Raw genomic sequence first — 21,973 nt, 5'->3', positions numbered from 1 at the left:
CAGGGCTTGGTCCTACACCTTGCTAAGTCTGGCCTTTGCTGTTTTTATGATTGCTATTTTAGCATCAAGCAAAAGGCACAATATCTCTTCTTCCTCCGAGTTCTTTAAGGCTTGGACCACTGTCTGGGCGACTGCCAATGCTATAGTGCTCTCCAACACTTCTTCTTTCAGCCCTTGGATGGTGTCACCCTAGACCTTGGTTGGCTTCTTGGCTTTTGCTAATTCCACCATGAGTCTCTCCACTTGAGCCCAGAGCATGTTTTTCTCACTAGTGAGGATTTTGATCTTTTCTTCACTCATCTATTTTTGTTGGACCAAGGCCTTCTCCACCATGGCATGTTTGTTCTCCATCTCCACATTATGCTGAGCCATGATTTGTGATTTTTTCTCAAAATCCTTGCCTTTTTTTTTAGCTTTTGTGAGCAGCACGTGTTGTTTTGATGATTCAGGGAACACATTTGGTGAATAGTGTTACAAGCCTTTGATTCATATTCCTCCACTACAGTGATGGCCTAAGATAGAATGTTATGGGCCACGATCATCAGCCCTTCATTCATGCTCAGCTGTGCTGCTGGGGAGTTGCACCTCCAGCTCTCCGAGTAGCTTTGGGTTGTGGCTCGGACCTTCTTGCATTTGTTGTGCCAGGGTTGCCACCCAAGGCCAAAGTCCTGGTGGTACAAAAAGTTCTGCCCCTATAGACATCTTGCTCTTCTGTGTGTCCTCTTCTCTCTTTTTCTGTTGTTCTCCTTCTCTTTTTTTTTTTCTCTTCCTCCTCTTATCTTCTCTTATCTTCTTCCTCCTTTTTCCTTTTCTCCTCTTCCAGCTTCCTCTTCTTTTCCGCTTCTGCAGCACAACAGCTTCTTGCTTCTCTCTCTCCTCTAGTTGCCTTTTCCTTGCTTCCTGTTTCTTTATTTCTTCCATGTCTGGAAATAGGTCTTCATCCACTCTGTGCTTTATCTTTGTGCTGGCCTTTTGGGTTATTTTATACCATTCTTCTTTATTGAACACCAACTCTAGAGTGGTCATGGGGACACTCAGAACTCAACTCAGCCTTGGAACTTCTCACACTCACACTCTACTTTCACACAGCTAAGTTACTCTCTTACTCTCTCTCTCTCTCTCTCTTTGGCACACAACATGTTTTTTAAAATAGAGACACAACATTCCAAGTCAACACATTACGGAGAGTACACATATATAAAGGGAGTTGTAAATTCATTTATCAAGGGATGATGATCTACCATGAGCCCCTCTCCCTATTACATTTTTCCACATTATGCAAGTAGGTTCCCTAAGCTCTAAAGCCTCATGTAACAATGATTCTTTTTTCAGGGAACCCCAGACTTGTAGAATTTTACACTTTATATCAAGCTTAGATGCGCCCCATGGTCACAAACTTCATTAGATGGGTAATTCTTATTCGAAAAGACACCTCTTGACTTAGCTGAAGAATTGAGCTCACAGTCAAAGAGTACACGGTGAGAGTGACGATGGATATGGCCATATGCAAACTAGATTTAAAATGGTTGGAGGGCCTGGGAAGGAGTTTGAACACAAAAGCTTACAAAAGCTAGTAGATAGGGCATGCTCGGAATATAAACCTTCCAAATTTTTATTACTTTATCTTTGTGTCCACAAACAGCTTCAATTACAAATAGAGAATGCATATTTTATTGGAACAGAGCACATGGATTATCCTCCTACCATACCACATGAAGAGCAAGGAGAAGTAGAAGATCTCCTTGAGGAATTGGAGCATTTAGGAGTGCGTCAATAAAGCGAGCCCAGAGCAGCGAGCCGAGAGCAAAAAATCACATAGAATACAAAAATAAGAGCAAAAATCACACAGAATACAAAAATAGATTATCCCCTTCAAGCGAGCAGATTTGTGCTTGTGCTGCTCTCTAAAACATTGACATAACACTGAACTTAATTATTAAATGACTGAAAACATTGACATAACACTGAACTTAATTATTAAATGACTGAAAACATTGACATAACACTGAACTTAATTATTAAATGACTGAAAACATTGACATAACACTGAACTTAATTATTAAATGACTGAAAACATTGACACAACACTGAACTTAATTAAATCAATCAATATAAGTGTGTTATTTATATAGCGCACAGAGTACAAAAAGTTTAATTCATATTCTCAAAATATTCTCAAAACATTATAAGTATATCCTATAATTGTTGTGGGTGGCTCCTCTGAGATCTTGTGAGCATCTCTTTCAAAATATAATTAGGAATCTTTGGCTGATGGATATGCATATTATTGTTCACATCCTGTCCAAGAATCATCAGGAAAACAAAGTAGATATGTTTGCAGGCAAGATATGGTTTTCTTTTGACCAACCTATCATTGAATTCTGCACACGAACATATTGGGTGGTTCTGAATGGTTACTTCAATGGGTAGGGCTTCTTTGTTCTGGATTTCCCTCACTTTAAATATTTCCTTCTGCCCTTCTGCATGAACATGTCCTCCCATAATTTCTACATTCATATCTAACGCAGCACTGATCTGTGCATATGCAGCTTTAGATATACCTTTTCGATAGGGGTATTTTTGCTTATCTTCCTCAAGAATTTTTTGCTTGTTTTGTTCACTCTCTTGAAGCAAACTATTTGGAATCTGTACACCAATCTCAAATCCAGCTTTTACTAAATCATGAGCTTCCCTGACTTTCAAGTGTGTACCTGTTGCTATTGGCCAAACATTAGGAACACTTGCAGGTGGATGTAAGATTGTCTTTGTAGGCTTCCAAGTGTGTCGAACATCATTATTACAGAAATAGCAGTACTTTTCTTTCCTCCAAGAAGATAATTGACAATCACTCCAAAAGCATGGTGCCACTTCTCCGCCTCGTAGCTTTCTGCTACATTTTTTTCCTCCTACCCAATGGTTACATTCTACTCTATTGAAGATCGGAATCCTGCGCAATGCCCACTTTGTCTGATGAATATCTTGCTCTAATGATTGAAGTGCTACGTCACCTTCTTCTGGATTTATTGATGCTTGCCCTTTTTCATGCTTATCCACTGTCACATAAACAAACTCTGGTCGGTGGCTAGAGCTCCCTACATTCCCCTCATGGACCTCATGAAGTGGACGTTTAGCTCGAATAGTCTTTTTCTCACCCTTGAAATTTATCCTGTTTGTAAACATTGGAGTGCCCATCACTGCATCATCAATTGCCCTTGAAGTAGCAGCTGGAGAAGGGCTTGAAGTTTGTCTGGAAAGAGCTCTCTCAATTAATATCTCTAGGTCAGGCCCTCCACCTATATATTTTCCTTCCATAAAAGCCATTTGACGAGCACACTGGAAGTAAGCATTGATGAGATCTGAAACACATGCATCGTACAAACTAATTTTATGTTTGTATCCTTCTCCTGCTAGCCAACTAGCATGCTTGGCTTCAGAGAGGTTCGTCCGTGGTACCAGAGCATTTACAATAGGCTCACCATCCTGTTCATTGAAAACCCAAACCAATAGGTTTTTTAATTACTGCTATTGAATTAAGTTCATAGAAAAAAAAAACATACATAACATACCTTAATAATAAAATGACCCCAACGACTTGCTCTATAGTGCCACCAACTAAGCCAACTATCTAGCTTGGGAATGTTTCTGTCTGCTGCCTTTCCTGTTGCCCACCATGCACGTATCTTACGGAATAGCACTAAAGCATCCTCTTTGGTTGGTGCAGTCCTCCACCTCTCACACATTTCATTGTGTTTTTCCATATGTTGAGCATATATATACTTTTGTGTATGCACTCGAAGATTGTCCTTCCAATGAAAAAGGCAAGATCTCTCCTTTCCTACCATCTCATCTCCATTGTTATATACTGACCTAATAGCATTCCAATTTGCACCTGCTTCGTCGGCCATGAAGCCAAAAAAGTTTGCTGATTTCCCAGTATGGTCGATCATAACTGCATTCAAATTTTCCCAAAACATTATCTGTGCTGTCTCATCCTCCTCTCTAAACTCACAAGTTGCAATTGTGAGTAGCTCTCCAATCCTGCAAGAAGAGTATTTGGAAGATTATTGTATTGTAACAACTCAGTCGAACAGTCATTTCATTTTGAAAAGAGAATAAAAATTAAAACATACGTGTGATCATACACATGTGCACCCATTGTGTGCCAATCATTCTCCACTCGGTGTACATGATCAAAACAAACCCATGAATGTCGAAGGTCTCGATCCCCTGCAGCATCCATTCTATTGACAATATCAACGCCAGAGCCAGGGCCAGTTGTGGACATCTTGAAAAGATAGCACCTCTCATCACTTTTGGTTGCTTGCAAGGGAAACCTTGATCCGTGAAAGTACTGAAAGTGGCATTTTCTTTTTAACTCTAGGATAGCCTCAAATCCATCACCTAGTGCTCGACTTGTCTTTCGACTTTGCATTACCATCTGCTTCACCCTACATTTACCAAGTTGGTTAAGAAATTACATATATATATATATATATATATATATATATATATATATTCAATAGAGAAGAACTTACTTTTTGAGATTTATTAAAGATATTAGCTCTTGAGACATCTCCTGGAGTTCCCTCTCTGACATAAACTCTCCAATCACTTTATCATCGTCAGTGAAAGCCTTCAAAACGAACTCCCTGGCAACAATCATTTGTACCTTTCGTGGACCCGCATTATGGTCCATCTGAACAACACGAGCTACTAAGGCTTTAATGTTTCGCATAGATGCTCGACACATGCCTCTAGCAATTGTGTGTGTATGTTTCCCATAGTGAAGGAACAATCTACTATGGGAGTGATCTTTAGGCATAAAATAGTAGGCAGACACTGAACATGTTTTTATGCACATTGGAACATGCTTACAAAAGAAACACTCTAAGTTTCCATAACTTCCCAAAGCCAAACATCCTTCATTTGGGGATTTCAATAATTGGCCATTCCAATGGAGCCTATTCGGTGATTTGTTTCGAAATCGATAAGTGCATCTTTCATTCATACACTGGAAGGTACCCCCACAAAAACTCTTTCTCAAAATAAAAGATTTATTAGTTCTTGTTTGTGTCTGGGGTTTTGTCCATGCATTTCCTTCATATTTGTGCTCCATACCCTCCATGCCCTTCCCATCTAAAAGCTCATAAATGCAATTTTCTTCATACTTCTTAGGGAGCTCCTTGACTTTTCCTTTGAATGTGCATTCATTTATAATATTATGGAATATGTCATTGGGCGGCAAAGTACGAACAATTTGGAAGGCAGATACTGCAGTGTCAAATGCAGGATCACCTTCCTCAATGTCAATTAAATTATCTGCATGCACCACCTTTTCCATGTCCTCTTCATCCAAGTCACTAGGAAAAAAATCAACAATCCAAAGTCAACAATTGAAACAAGAAAGATAACCTCACTATATTTTACCATGTTTCAAAAGTTGAAATCACTCACATAGGTGAGGTCTTGCTGCCAGATCCAGAAGGAATATCCCCAGGGGTAGGGAGTGGTGTTGATGCAATGGCTACTTTTGCAACATAAAATGATGACAGGGTATTATCTAAGATATAATACCCATGTTCACCAATCCCATGGTACAAGGGAATTGTCCCTATGCTCTCAAAACCATCATCAGTTTGCAATAGACCTTCAATAAAAATTTCATGTTCTGCACCTAGTTTTTCTTTCATTAATTCGGCTGATAATAAACATTTCCCATGTGAAAATGACAGTCTAAAAAGAGGGCCTCCAACTTTGTGTAGAAAAATCTGAACATCTGACTCAGAATCCCTACATTTCAGGAATACATTCCAAAAGAAAGTATAATGTGAGCACACATATCCAAAACAAAGTAATAATATTCAAAACACATTACACGTGAGAAAAAGAAAGTATAATATTCAAAACAATACTATATACATTACACGTGAGAAAAGGCATAGGCTTCCTTGGAATGAAAGTCTAATGAAAGGAAAAGCTATTTTTTAGTATATTTACTCACGAGTTGCAATCAATCAACTCGTGGTAAAACTCCTTCTTCTCTTTATATGTTATTTCTCATGCACTGTTTTGCCATTGCTTCTTATTAGTTGCTCTCAGACCACCCTCCTCTTAAGATACAATGGAGCTGCTCTGTCTTTCTATTTATATATTACTATCTCTAGTTTTCTCAACATTTTCAGAGGGTGATACCTCTGAAGAAGAAAATAGTGAAAATAGTGAAATGGCTCCAGAGGAGCCAGATACCGCTGAATGGTATGAGAGCTGCCATGATGGAATCGCAGATAGCGATTCCACCACAGAATATTCTCGGGTGGACTGGTACAATTTTCCTTTCGAGGAAGAAGAAGAGGAAGAGGAAATACAGGAGGAGGAAGAGGAGGAATATGAAGAAATGCCTGAAGAAATGCCCGAGCAGGAAGAGGAAGCAGAACATAAAGAAATGCCAATTGAAATGCCCGAGGCAGACACAGGCACAGGCTATGATGCAGATGCAGAGAACATCCCCGACTCCCAGTGTGAGAAAGATGACAGTGAAGAAGATGACAGTGGGGATGCATAAATTTCCCCACAATTTTGTCCTGCAATTTTTCTAGTAGGATTTTGTCGATTTTGCCCTGTAATTTTCCCAGTAGGACTAAAACTAAATTTGCCCAGTACGTTTTTGTTTTGTAATTTTCCCCTTCCAGGATTTTGTTTTTGTAATTTTGTACTGCAATTTTCCCAGAAGGATTTTGTTTTGTAATTTTCCCAATACGATTTTGAAGTATAATTTGCACATTTTTCCTTGTACTACAGTGGTTTAATTTTTAGTGGTTTAATGTTCAAGTAAGCACAATAATATATATTCACACGAATATTTACACGACTTTTAGAAGAAGTCCTTTTAGAAATATTTACACGACTTTTAGAAATATTTACACGACTGTACAACAACGTTGTGAAGTACAACAACGTTGAAGATGAAGATGTCTGCTGCGCTCATGTTGCAACTCTCACCCTCACGACAAAGGGCATCACCTGCCCGAGCATCACCTGCCCGAAAGAGAGTATGTTCTTTTACGTTTTTTAAATGTGCGTCTTTTCCTTGCGTTTGTATTTTGTGTGTGGGACCATGAATGTCTACTTGCACAAGATGATCTTGATCTTGTATTTTGTATTTTGATCTATGTAGGGCCTCCAGGATCAAGTGCGCTGAGCGCACTTGATCTAGGAGGCCCTACACAGGCATGTCTTGTCTATCCATGGAGGCATCCACATTAGCAAAAGATGTCTATGTTTTTGATGGGCATGTTGAGCCCTTGGCCACTGTAGAGCTAAACATTGGCTAAAATGGTTATTGTAGAGCTAAACATTGTCTATGCTTGCACTGCAGAGCTAAAATGGTTATTGTAGAGCTTCCTGGATCAAGTGCGCTCAGCGCACTTGATCCTGGAGGCCCTACACAGGCATGTCTTGTCTATCCACATTAGCAAAAGATGTCTATCTTTTTATTAAAAATAAGGGCTCAACATGCCCATCAAAAAATTTAGACCTCAACATGGTTATTGTAGAGCTTCCTGGATCAAGTGCGCTCAGCGCACTTGATCCTGGAGGCCCTACACAGGCATGTCTTGTCTATCTATGGAGGCATCCACATGTTTATTAAAAATAAACATGTCAATGTTTTTATTAAAAATAAGTGCTCAACATGCCCATCAAAAAATTTAGACCTCAACATGGCCACTGTAGAGCTAAACATTGGCTTATGCTTTATCTGCAGAGCTAACATGGCTATTGTAGAGCTTCCTGGATCATGTGCGCTCAGCGCACTTGATCCTGGAGGCCCTACATAGACATGTCTTGATCCAGTAAAAAAATTCACCTTACATAGACATGGCTACTTACTGTAGAGCTAAACATGGCCACTGCAAAGCTATCTGGAGGTTTCATCTGCAGAGCCATTGTAGAGCTTCAAGGATCAAGTGCGCTCAGCGCACTTGATCCTAGAGGCCTTACATAGACAGACCTACATAAACATGGACCTACATAAACATGTCAACATGGACCTACATAAACATGTCTTATCCAGCAGAAAATTTACACCTCAATATGGCCACTGTAGAGCTAAACATGGCCACTGCAAAGCTATCTCGAGACTTGCATGTGCAGAGCCATGACTATGCCATCATAGTCATTGTAGAGCTTCCAGGATAAAGTGCGCTCAGCGCACTTGATCCTTGAGGCCCTACATAGACATGTTTTGATCCTCAATATGGCCACTGTAGAGCTAAACATGGCCACTACAGAGCTATCTCGAGAATTCATCTGCAGAGCCATGACTATGCCATCATAGTCATTGTAGAGAATGAGTTTTTACATTGGCCATTAAAATCCAGATTGTAATCAATAGCAGTTCATTATTACAAGCAGAGAGCTAAACATAGCCACTGCAAAGCTATCTCGAGACTTGCATGTGCAGAGCCATGACTATGCCATCCTTGTCATTGTAGAGCTTCCAGGATCAAGTGCGCTCAGCGCAGTTGATCCTGGAGGCCCTACATAGACATGTTTTGATCCTCAATATGGCCACTGTAGAGCTAAAACTACAGAGCCATGACTATGCCATCAATAATCAATAGCAGTACATTATTGCAAGCACAGAGAGATAGAGAGAGGGGGACTTACATGCTTGCAAACACGCATAGAGTAGAAGAGGATATTTGCAGGTGATAATTGTGGAAGAGGATAGTTGTAGACGACAGCTGCAGAGAATAGAGTAGAAGATAGTTGTAGAAGACGATAGCTGCAGAGGATAGTCGTAGAAAATGCACGAGTGTACCTTTCCTTCCAGCCGTTGCAGAGGAATGAAATCCTTTTTGGGAAAAGGATTTTTCGAGCACTTTGTTATTAATGATTAGGAATTTACAGCCTTGAATAATCCGTATACTTTGTGCCAACCCGAGATTATTTTCAACCTTGAATAATCCGTATATTTTGCGCCAACCCTGCCAACCCATGATTATACAACCTTAAATAATCCATGCCAACCCATGATTATACTACCCATGCCAACCCATGCCAACCCATGATTATACTACCTAGAATAATTCGTGTAGTTTACTTTACTTTTTGTGAGAAGAGTTATATCTTTGAAAATGGACACCAACTCCCAACGTTATGTGACTAGATCTTCTTGTTCTCAAAAAGATTGTTGTTTTGCTGGTATGGATTCCTTACTACCTCCTACTAAACGCTCCAAAAAATTACAGGCAAGAAGAACAACCGACAGGGTGTCTCGAGGATTGTTTGATGAGGAAGTTCAGAGTCAAGGCCAAGTGTTGATGGAGAATGAGAATGAGAGAGACAGGGATGACAGACAAGAAGAGGATGAGAGACAGAATGATAGAGAGGATGAGAGACAAGAGGATGAGAGAGAGGATGATGATAGAGAGGAAGATAGACAGGAGGATGAGAGAGAGGATGATGACAGAGAAGATGATAGAGAGGATGATAGAGAGGAGGATGAGAGAGAGCATGATGATAGAGAGAGACAGGAGGATGATAGACAGGAGGATGAGAGAGAGGGTGATGATAGACAAGAAGATGGGAATGATAGAGAGGATGATAATGAAGAAGAAGAAGGTGGAGACACATTGACAACTGAGACAAGAAAAACAGAGAGCATCAAAGCAGAAATTTTCGGAAAGATCCTTAAAACCTCTACTCCAACTGCATTCATCGATCGAATTAGAGTTAGATTCAGCACCCCCCCCCCCCAAGATCCCCTTGTGTAGGCTTCTTCCAATAGAGGCCATAAGGAGACTATGCCCCAGTACTGATAAGAACCTTGGTCGAGCATTCAAGAACCTTGGTGGGTATCTTGAAAGCAAGGGGGCGTTCACGGTGTCCATGTTTGATTTGGATGGAGAGGAGACTCCTCTGACTGAAGAAACAACATTGTCATGGAGTTCAACATGGAGGGATGTGAATGGAACTTTTGAAGAGTCTCTCAGAAATATGCCAGAATGGGGACCGTTCATCCAGGGTAAAATGATACATGTACTGGATGGAAACAACCGCTATAAATCTTGGATGGATTTGATTGCTCAAGGTGAGGGTGATTTGAAATGTTTTTATCTATTTGTACAATTTTATGTATGCATCTAATATAACCTTCCCATCTTCTTTCCTTTTACTCAGAATTTCCAAATGACATCTCTAAGCATTGTCTGGTGGCCTGTGACTTTCTACAATTCGAGAAGGCTGACGTTGGAGAGCTGATGTTTTCTCTTTCCAGATTGAATAAGTATATGTTTTATTATTTTTCTCTTTTTTGCTCTTGGCATTGATTGCATGATGTTGCTTCAACTCTGCATTGGTTGTACTAGGATGCATGACTATGCCTTTGTACCAACAACTTTTGGGGATAGGCTCTTCCAAATAAGGAGAATTGGTGAGTCCGATAAGACTACCCTCCTTGCAGAGCTCGATGATGAGGACAAGGCTTGGATGGAGAATGAAATGAAAAAGTGCCCCACTCGTGGCAAAAAAAGCTGGTTTTCTGTTCCAATAAATATATTGGCATGGCTTGTGTTTAAGGTATGCAAGATATTAAAGGTATGCAAGATCTACTTAATTATGCGAAATATGTTTAATGTATGCAAGAGTAATTTTGTAATTAAATGGACTCTGTAGGACGATATGGAGATGAAAATCGAGGTCAAGGCTAAGGGCATGGATGTAGACGGAAGGGCTAAGGTGATAAGAGAGGTAGAAATTCTGTATAAGAATAGGGTGGGAAAGTTTGCCCGCATAGCAGACCCTGCCAACGGAGAATACTTTTGGCGTGCTGTTTTGTCACTTCCTTGGCATGCAGCAGGGACCCATATTGCGACAGAAGAGAAACTGAACATGATTGGGGCTGCACAAGTTAGGGATGAAGATAAGGCATTCTTAGTTCGAATGTTGGATAATTCACAAGCTAGCATTCGAGAGATAGAGTACTTGCCTAAAGACAAAGCAAAAGCTAGAGAGTGGCTACATTCATTTGTGTTCTGGCTACAAATAAGTTCTTATGGCTCCAAGCTTCTGGAGGAGATTGAAAATTGTGATAGAATCTCCTTACCTTCCATTAATTCCTTTATAAACTATGTCGTCTTTCATCGACGAAAGTATTTCAAAAAAGCTTTCAGAGTTCATCAGGGGGATATAAAATTTAGCAATGATATTGACACACAAAAAGGGCTACGCTCTGCAACACATCGAGTTGTTTATAGGTAAAAAAAAAACTTGGTCAATTTTATTTCTTCTCCTTATGCTTCTTATATAGCCTATTGACTTTAGTTTTCCTTTCCATTTGGAATTTAGATGGCTGCTGAAAGAGGTGGATAGTGGTGTAGTACAGGCCATACCACCTCTTGTGTTGTTATGGATTTGCGAGGATACTCCACGATATATATATGCGGATCTGCACCTTGGGAGAGTAAGTGTTTTCTGTAATCATGGTCATGATGATAAAATGTATGTATGATGATAAAACGTTTCTATTTTTGAAATGCATGGTTAGCCTCTATCAAGTGTTGAAAAGACAAGATGCCCCTGGTGGCTAGACATGGAGAGGTTTGTTGTGCCAGATGAAGAAATTCAATTACATGATCAACACTTAGCTATATTGGCTAAGATGACCATAGTGGAGGGTTCTGATGAGGTAACCATAAGTTGTCTCTGATTTTTGCACGATGATAAAGTTTTTTGATGAGGTAATTTATAACCATAAGTTGTCTTTGTGCAGAGTATACCATTGACTGCAGTACGTGGCTGCTCTACGAGCTCTCATGCCACATCTATAGCCTCTACATCTAGAATGCACCCTCTACCAGTTAACCTAGGGAGGGATATAGTGAGTCAAGCATTGGATGCAAATAGGAGACAAAGAGAAGTACATCAAACAACAAGTACTTCGGGCAATGTACATGTAGCCTCGTCTATGATCCAACCAGCACCTTTGAAAGGTGATATCATGCCGTTAACAGTAGTGTATGTTTATTGGGGTGATAAATATTTTTCTCTTACCAATCAATCTTCTTCTGTGTTTCTTCTTGCATTGTGGGAGTTCGCAGGCATGGTATATGCATTCAATACCTCCATCGAGGACCTTGCAAGGGACTGTAAGAACATAGAAGGGCCATCCCCTCTATTCAAACATGTTTTGGAAGCCATGAATGTGCTTTGTAATAAAGGAAAAGTCCATGGGAAAAGGACTGACTATTGTGTGGAGATGGTGTTTGTAGACTTCCCCTCAAACCTCGTTGTTGAGGGTTGTTTGGGACACAGAGTGCCACCTTGGAATGTGGTTAGCAAAAGTCTATATGAGGCAACTTTTCAATTTGTAGACTTTTGTCTTAATGATCATGGCTTCATAACATGCCTTTATACAATGGAAGAAGGAGTGAAGATAGAGCATGAGGCAACATCTAGAGGATTTGTGGTCTTTCATCGACAAGTGGTCAAATGCACTCCACCAGTGGGAAAGAAGATGGGACAACTTGTAACAAAGGTAGCTGCACACTTCTCTTCTACAAAAATTCTTATGTCTATGTCTATTTCAACTTATAGCCTAAGGAATTCACTACTATTTGAATGGATTTCATTACAGGTTGCATGTCTTATTCTATCTGTTTTTGTACGCTCAAGTACACCAAGGCAGTATTTACGGATGTATGGAGATAAGGTGGAAGAGCAAAATCTTGGGAGTGAATTAGATCTGGAACAAGACCTCATTCAAGATATGTAAGGGATCGACTCTGGATCTGTGATTAAAAACAATGTCTATGTATTTAGGGTTTAGGTTTTTGGGTCTCTCATCTCTGTGTTTATGTAGTGTTCCTGAAGAGGATATGGTAAAACGAAAGGGAAAGCCTTGGAGAGGTGGTTGCCAAAGAGGGCAGAGGCTATGCAAGTACATAGTATCTCTCTTTTCAAAGACAGGGGATACTATTGTTGACTTGTTTGCTGGGACTGGAACTCTTGGACTTATTGCAGCGGTCATGGAACGTAATGTTATTATCTTTGAAAAGGACCATCGCATATATAATAAGCTATTGGAGCCATATTCTACAAAGGTAATTCCCAAATTAATAAGACAAGGCACTGTTAATACCCCATAATCCTCTATAAATGCAATGTTCATTAATTTCTTACTTTTTTGCAGTTTGAAGAAGACTAAAGACATTTTGGATCTTAGCATTTTTTGTCAAGACAGAAGACATTTTGGATATTAGCATTTTTGGTGGATGTAGCGTGATATTTAAACTTTTTTTTAAAGACATTTAAAGACAGTTTATATATTAGCATTTTTGGTGGATGTAGCGTGATATTTGAACTTTTATTTAAAGACAGTTTGGATGTAGCATTTTTGGTGGATGTAGGAAGCCTGCTTTTATTTTGTGTCTTGAATACATTGTCTTGAAGGTGGTATGTCTTGAAGGTGGTATGGCATGTCATGTAGTAAGCCTGCTTTTTTTTTGGTATGTCATGTGTCATTCTTGCTCACTTTCAATGGATACATGACAAGAAACTGCTCGTATCTCGTATTGATTTGAAAATAATTTGCAAATTGGCTCGCTGCAATGGGCTCGCTCCGTGGCCACCCTCAGCATTTAGAAAAGCACAAAGGACTAGAAGAGTGAGACAGCTCCAAAGAGGGAGAAGAAGAAGATGACACAAAAAATGATGGGGAAGGTAAGGAAGGGGGGCTAAGAGCTTGCAACGGTCAAAGAAAAAAAGAGCCAACGATCAAGTGATTAAAGATAAGAGCTAGGGACAAAGGAAGACTCCAAGAGATAGCTAGGTAAGGAGAATTAACCCAAAGGAGACCAAGGCCACCAAATGGAAATATCTACACAAGAAATGCACACGGCTGGGATAACACAAAGAACAATCAAAGGGGGACAACCCATACACCTTGAGGTAAGCCTTCTCTACAAAGAACAATGAAAGGAAGGGGGACATCCCATATAGCCTAAGGTCAGCTTTCTCTGCAAAAAAGAGATCCCAAGGTATAACAATTTCATCTACGTCATAGCCTACCAAAGAATGTAGACTCTGCCAATGCTAGATATATACAAAATGGAGTTGCTTGTGTTGAAGGAGTATTTGGAGTCCAGGTGGAGACAATGGAATCGGGATCACATAGAATATGAGAGGGCAGGATAACACAGATTACTTAAGGAAAAATTCTTCACCAAAGGCACCATGCAAAACTAGCTACCATGGAGGTTAGCGATAGGCCAACAATATAGAATTATGTACCATAAGGCAACAACTCATCACAAATAGATCTATAATACATGTTAATCAAGAGGATCTATCATGTTTGACTTACTTCAAGTACTAGTGCAATAAATCCATTATTGATTAAGTTTCCAAAGCTACCCTCTCCACGCTGAGTGAAGCCATCACTAAGCCATGGCTGCTATAGAAGTGATGAGACCATTATTGATTAAGTTTCCAAAGCTACCCTCTCCATGCTGAGTGAAGCCATCACTGAGCCATGGCTGCTATAGCAGTGATGAGACCATATTCATGGGAGAACACAAAGAGTCTCAAGACCTACATGGGAGAACACAAATAGTGTGAAGACCTACATGTCCAAGTTACTTGCAAAATCTTCCACACATTGGCCATCTTTCTCAAAGGTTTCAATGAAGTAAAGAGTTCTTAGGGGTGGCACATATATCACAAAACCAAAGTGCAAAAATTATCCTTTGAAGGTTTCAATGGAGTAAAGAGCTCTTAGGGGTGGCACATATATGTTATGGGCTACTACACCTCCAAGAAGGATCTCTATGCATTCACCTTTGGAAGAAGCAATAGAACACAGCTGTCGTAGTAGGGAACTTACCAATGCTCCGAGCTCGTGTCCCTTGAGGTCTCCAAGCTCACTTGAGAAGCTCCAATCCTCCAAGATTTACCTCCACGCTGTCACTGTAGAATCACTCACACCAGCACACAAGGCAATCACACTCTCTCACTTCTCCTCAATAAGCATACAAGCATACAAGTATAAAGAAGGTGCATGTGCTAGAGTACTCTCTTTCTCTCAAGACAAAGCAATAACTCTTATAGCACAAAGGGAGATTGTGTCCATTCATTATTATGAGAAAAAACCTTATATACAATTGGCCCTTATTCACACTTGGGTGCCCAAAACTTACTAAGGTGTTGGGTAGCCAATATCTCATAATGTTACAACTTTTATAGTGCCTTTGCATGACACTTATTAATTTCCTCAATTGGAGGAGCATAATTGTTAATTCTGACTGGGATTAACATCCCCCTCTACCTGATGTAGGTTCTATCCTCAGAACTTGTCACCGAGGCCTAAAGACTTGGTCGCCAAACTTGTGACGATAAAAGTTTTGATGTGATTGAAGCTTTTTCAGGGTTCTTCTGAATGCAGAGTGTGATCTCTAGAACCCGGTGTGTGTCAACCATATCTTCGAATGTTATATACATGTATGCAGGCAAACACCTTAGAGCGATGATAATAAAACATCATGCCTCTATCAATAGGGCCTTGATTCATGTCAAATTGTAGCTGATCAGCATCATATCCATCATATCTCTCTTTAGATTGATCAATGAGGACCATATATCTATAAATGTTGCTAGCAAGAATAAAGGAAAGTTGTAGCATACATGTGAATCTCTTTGCTTAGCCTCATGGAATTCCAATGGTGTCCATCTTCTTTTCATTAGCATATACAAAAGGGTCCACTCTCTATGTTGGTGGGGCACACATATACTGATGACTATATTTTGGAATAGTCAGATACTCCTTCCTCCATGGTGACTATATACCAAACTCTTCCAGTTTGGGGTTGGCATCATCTATGACAATGGTGTTATGGGATACCACACCTCCAAGAGGGAACTCTACACATTCACCTAATGGATGAGCAATAGATCACAACTGTCATAGTAGGGCACTTACCAATGCTTCGATCTTGAGTCCTTTGAGGCCTCCAAGCTCGCTCGTTAAGCTCCAAACTCCAAGCTCCACCTCCACACTATCACCGTGGAGTCGCTCACACCTTCACATAGGAAATCACTCTCTCTCTCTCTCACTCTCTCACACAAGCATGAATCACACAAGCATGAAAGAGGCACAATGCTAGAATGCTCTCACTCCTCCAATCTCTCTCAAGACACAAAGGGAGAGCTCTCAATAGCACAAAGAGAATTGTGTCCTTTCATTATTATGAGAAAATGCCTTATATATATTTGGCCCTTATTCACACTTGGGTGCCCAAAACTCACTTACGAGGCCTTGGGTGGCTAATATCTCATAATGTATAAATTTTATAGTGCCATTTCATGACACTTATTAATGTCCTCAATTGAGGATCATGTTTGTTAATCCAAAATGGGATTAACATTCCCCACTTCCTGATGTAGGTTCTGTCGATTAGAACTTGTTACCTAGGTTGGAAGACCTAGTCACCGAACTCATGCTGGTAAAAATTTCTTCTAGATTGGAGCTTTTTAACTGTACATCTGAAAGCTGAATGGGAACTCCAAAATCCAGTATCCACCATATCTTCAAAAGTGATGTGCATGTATCTTGGAAGACAACGAAGACGGTGGTAATAAAGCATGATCCCTCTATCTGATGGGCCTTGGTTCATGTGTCGAACCTCAAGTTTTCTGCCTTATGATGACCATCATAATGTTCCTTTGGTTGGTATATGAGGACCACCACTAACTTCAAAAATCTGATACTAGCTACAATGGCGGGGTCAGGGATGTTATGCCATGCCTGGATCCATGTCAATATTTGCTGTCTTTGTTCCTGTAAGTGGCCAAAAGTTACTAGTACAAAGATTGGAAAGTTGTAGCACACATGAGAGTCAGGACTTTTGGCTTCATGAAACTCCAGTGGCGTCCATCATCTTTTAATTGGCATGTACAATGGATCGCCCCGTAATGTGGGTGGCGCAGTCATGTACACCTGGCTGTATTCTAAAATCACTAGGCACTCCTTCCTCCATTCGGGTTGAATTCAGAAATCCTTCAGGCGAGGGTGCTCTTTAGTAGTGACGATTGTGGCATAGCCGCCTCGTGTGTGCACGGGGTTTGCTTTTCGCCACCTACGAAAAAAGCAGCTGATCATAAATGTTGCTATTCTGATCTCCAGTAAGTCAGCTAACTGTGGGTTGGCGAGCTTTGTGTGCTTGGCCACATTTTCCCATAAGGTGCCCTCTCCCGCCAATGGACGAAGTTCTTTGAGATCAGGTCGTGGGGAGCGGAGAGGGTATGGTACATTATGTTGCTTTGTTGGAGTGACCTCTAAGTATGATTTAGGCATGATTCCTCGTGTAGGCTCAAAGGGAATAATCTGCATTAGTACCTTGAACATTAGTTTGGGCTTCAAAAGAGGATTGCCTGCTCTTATGAGTCCCTCGTATTTTGTAGAAGCTGACAAAGAATCCAATATTGTTTCATCAGTAAACAATTGAAGATTATCTTGCAGTATAGTTTGTCTTACCTCCTCTTGAGTGTGCCTTGTTGGAGATGGGGTAGGTGCTAGTACCTCCTCGAGGGCGAGAGTGTTAGTGGGAAAATCTATCTCAGGAGGAAAAAAAGGTGAGAAAATGCATTCTTCCTGAGAGGTGTTAGTAGGGTTCGAGCTAGGATATGGGTTAAGTAGCTTACTAGCGACATTAGCATATATAGGGTAAGTGGATTTTGAAAATGAAGAAGAAGTTTCTTCTTGACCTTGTACTGTGCTAGGTGGCGGGTGACTAGGCTTATGAGACTTAATAATTCCCGTAAGTCTGAAATTTCCTCTTCGTTTATAGTTGGATACTCTATATGTGTAGCATCAAAATTGTATTGTATAGTTGTCAGCATGGCTTCTAAATGTTTGTAAATATTACTGTAGAGTTTTAGAATGCCATAAGGGTGATAAAGAGTGGACTCACAGAGGTTTAGATGTTGGTGAGTGTTATAGACCTCTAACCAGGCGTGACTTATGATCCACTGGTAGCTATGTGCTATGGCTTCGTAGTTGGCAGGCGCCCATGGAATGTCATGTGGGACAAACAGGTCTAATTTCTCGACACTGTTGTTCAGAATTTTTGAGTTTTGGAGCACGCGACACCAACTACAAAGGTTTTACGATAGGATGTAGGGGATAGAAAAAGATATCCCGAGGGTTAGTAAATACGCAAAATTCCCATGATTATGGTGGGATCAACGTCTCTTTCTGTATTTTGCTTGATTAGGGTTAGTTCCCCTAGGCCTATATCATCAGCTAGATGCCATAGTGCATTGTTGCGGTCATGGAGCATATGTGTTGTTAGTAGATGACATCGCCACACTTTCTGCTCCTGCTCCCACATGGCATCGGTTCTTGATCCTGTCTCCTGCCCAGTTTGTGGTTGTTTAAGTAGCTCGTCAAGTCCCTCTACAGTCTCCTGCAAGAATTGTTGGTAATCGATGTTTTGCAGGGAGGCAAGCTGTGGTAGTCCTTCTTCGTCTTCCAATCTCCTCCTCTTGCTACTAGGACTTTGACGGCTATGGAGTTCATTGTCGTTTGCTTGCTTCCATGGGTCTCTCAATTTCCTGTACTTGGGCTAGGGCTGCCTCTTCTTCTCTTATTTCTTCAGCTTGTATGAGTGTTGCTGCCTTTGGAGGAGCTGTTTCTATGGGTGTGTCTGTTAGACTGGAATCCTTGAGAGAAGATAAGTCAGTAAATATAAGTTGGGGAGGGCTGGCTGGGGGATTGAGCTGTTGCTGGGGTGCTTGTGTTATCTGACTGAGGATATTCTCTTTCAATGCCTCCTGGTAAGTTCGGATTTTGGTGGCCACCTCTTCCTCTAGTCTCTGTGACTCCATTTGCAACATCAGTAAGTACCCCCCTCATCCTTCTACTTGGTTTCTTCTTTTGATCTTTCTTCATCTGTGTGATTATATCTTTGGATTCCATTAAGATGGCCTGTCCTTCGTGTACCTCTTCGGTTGTTAATGTGGGTTGATCTAGTAGTAGAGCCAATTGCATGTGTTCCTCCGGTTCAAGCTCCTTGAGGTCTTTTGGCGACATGATTGAGCACTTGTGTGAGGAGGTAAGGGTTAGATATTTTGGATTGGTAGGCTTTCAAATAGTTTTCCATCTCTTTATGTAAATAGAATGCCCAATCTTCTTCCTTCTCTTCATGTATTTTGGCGATTCTACCACCCTGTTGTATCTGTCTACAGGCTTAATTTGCATTATCAAAGACATTGCCCTGCATACCTTCTCTGTAGCTTCATCTTGGATATTTTCATATTCTGCACCATTCGAGTTATAGGAATTCTTCTTCAGCATGTCCTTCAAAGGCATCTTGTCAATGATGTGTATGTGGGCCTTGAATACAGCTGGGAGTTGTAGAGCTTCTCTTATTAAGTCCTCTATGATGAGGAGCTCTTCAGTAGTGCCATCTGCCTTGGTGATCCTTCCTCTTTTGGTCTGTTTGTCATATGTCCTCAAGTACTTTGCCTAGAGTTCTGTGTCAATAGTCCGGGGGAGTATCTCTGCCATTTTTTCCTAGACCGACTTTGTCTAATTTGGCCTTCACTTCAGCATCTTCCAGTATCTGTAGACACGCTGAGCTATGGTACTGGAGAGCTACCTTTCCATAGGCTGTAACAGCTTCTATCCGGATGAGGGTTCCATGGAGCGGTTGGGCATAAGGACCCAAGAAATTCAGCTTTGGTTTTTGTGTCCCCCATCGTTTCTGACTGCCTGGGGATCCAGTGGCATTGCTTGTCTGAGTGGTAGATATATGCTCGTGGGCTTTAGACTCCGAAGCCAACATCTATATTAGGCACATAAGATCAGTCGAATGACTGGTGGGGTTGATATTATTCTCTCTCTTTTTTTGGGTAAGTAATTTAGTGGGAATAAATTAGTATAGTTGAAGAGAGTGTTAGTGTATGAGTAATCCATTGGTTGGTTAGTGTTAGTGTATGAGCAATCCATTGGTTGGTTAATAGTCAGTTCATGTGTAGGCCATGAAAGGTGAGGCCGTGAAGGTGTGATTGTCCCGTGAAACGCTCAGGCGGTGTGAAATTCTCAAGCGTGAAACACCATGGCGTGAAAGTGTTAGTCGTGAAACGCTCAGGTGTGAAAGTGTTAGTCGTGAAATGCTCAGGCATGAAAGTGTTATAGTCGTGAAATGCTCAGGCATGAAAGTGTTAGTCGTGAAACGCTCAGGTGTGAAACGCTCAAGCATGAAAGTGCTAGTTATGAAATGCTCAGGCGTGAAAGTGTTAATCGTGAAACGCTCTGGCGTGAAAGTGCAGACAAATTTAGTGAAAGTGTAGACAAATTGTGAGAGTGTAACATTATCTTCAATCATTTCATTTGGTGTATGTGGAGACACCAATCTTTCATAAATTTTGTGATTAAATTACGTGAAACAGCCAGAGTATTTATGCCAACACTTACTGTGTTTAGACAAACACAAAACGGATACAAAATAACTATCCACACTACTGTGTTTAGACAAACACAAAACGGATACAAAATAACACAAAACGGATACAAAATAACTACCCAAACAAAGAAAAAAGAAAAAAGAAAAGAAAATAAAAAATGAGTATCAAGCTCCCACCTCGAAAGATTAACCGAAAACCATCAGAGGGAGATGGCGAGCTCGGATGATGCACAGGGAGCGAAGGCGACGATCACTCAAACACTCGATGCGAAATGACAAAAAAGGAAAAGAAAATTGATTTTATAAGGTAGCCATCGGACAGGGCGGCTCTCTTAATGAAGAATGCTATGTGGCGTTGTGTGATTGGCTACCAAAAAATTATTGTTTCACGGCATAAAACGTTTTGAACTCTTTCACGGCGTGAAACTCCATAAGGTGGTTCACGGCGTGAACGGCTGTAATGGGGTTCATGTCGTGAACCGCTTTTTTTTTGTAGTTTCATGTGAAATGCATAAGATCAAAATTTTCTCATTTTTTCTTTGTGCTCAAGAAGTCAAACATGCACATGATGAGTGAATGATGCATTGCTTACCTTGTACCCATTTGTGCATTCAGTGGATACCTTTTGTTTATCGCATGAGAACCAAGGGGTCACTTGGGCACTTTTGGGCATTTGCTGATGCAGTTGTTTTAGTTCCATGTGGGAGTTTTTTATTGTTCCTTCCACCCAACTGAACAATTTTGTTGTTGTGTCTGGTTGTGGAAGGCTTCCATCTGCATCTCCTTGTTGGATTCCTTTGTTTTTACCGTTAAGTTCCTTGCTTTGTTCTATTGTCAAAGTGGGTACTTTTGTGGCTTTGGGAGTTTTTAACCCATATGGCTGAGGTATTCAAATTTTGAATATTTTTGGATAGAAAAATATCTCATCTTATTAAAATGAATTCCCCTAAAATAGAAATTCAGAAAGAAATTTTCAATGTGCAATTAGAATTAATTGGAAATGGGTATAAAGGACCTTAGCCTAAGGGTCTAGATTTTTAAATTTTTTTGGATTATCGTCCAATTAAGGTTCCTATGGGCCAATAGCATCAATCCATGTGTAGGGAGGAGATAAATCCAATTTTGTAAAAGAAGATACCCAAAAATGAGTAAATGCTCACATAAGATGAAGAGTTGATTATGTACAAGGTTTATTAGTAAGAAACTATGAGTAATATCAAAAATATGAGATATTTTGGGTATCCAAAAATGAGTAAATGCTCACATAGATGAAGAGTTGAAAATGTACAAGGTTTATTAGTAAAAAACTATGAGAAATATTAAAATTATGAGATATTTTGGGTATCCAAAAATGAGTAAATGCTCACACAAGATGAAGAGTTGAAAATGTACAAGGTTTATTAGTAAAAAACTATGAGCAATATTAAAAATATGAGATATTTTGGGTATAATGATTCCATTTTGACACATATGTAAGGAAGGGGAGTTCTTTAAAGGAGGTGCATATTTCA

At 40.3% G+C, this 21,973-nt stretch overlaps 1 protein-coding gene across 1 annotated transcript; it reads right to left on the bottom strand.

The window, feature by feature from the left end:
- Nucleotides 1-2,196: 2,196 nt before the first annotated feature.
- LOC147627295 (uncharacterized) lies at nucleotides 2,197-5,341 on the bottom strand. Its single transcript, XM_086815268.1, has 5 exons — nucleotides 5,119-5,341; nucleotides 4,131-4,227; nucleotides 3,890-4,038; nucleotides 3,567-3,658; nucleotides 2,197-3,480 (listed from the first exon to the last, which is right to left on the bottom strand). Exons 1-5 carry the CDS (start codon nucleotides 5,339-5,341, stop codon nucleotides 2,197-2,199), a joined length of 1,845 nt encoding a protein of 614 aa, XP_086671394.1.
- Nucleotides 5,342-21,973: the final 16,632 nt, after the last annotated feature.

This window comes from Cibotium barometz, chromosome 21 (genome assembly GCF_041138505.1).
Source record: "Cibotium barometz isolate CiBa-2024 chromosome 21, ASM4113850v1, whole genome shotgun sequence".
Taxonomy (NCBI): Eukaryota; Viridiplantae; Streptophyta; class Polypodiopsida; order Cyatheales; family Cibotiaceae; genus Cibotium; species Cibotium barometz.
Note: the sequence above shows the minus strand (reverse complement) of the source record. Positions and strands in the feature narration are given on the sequence as shown.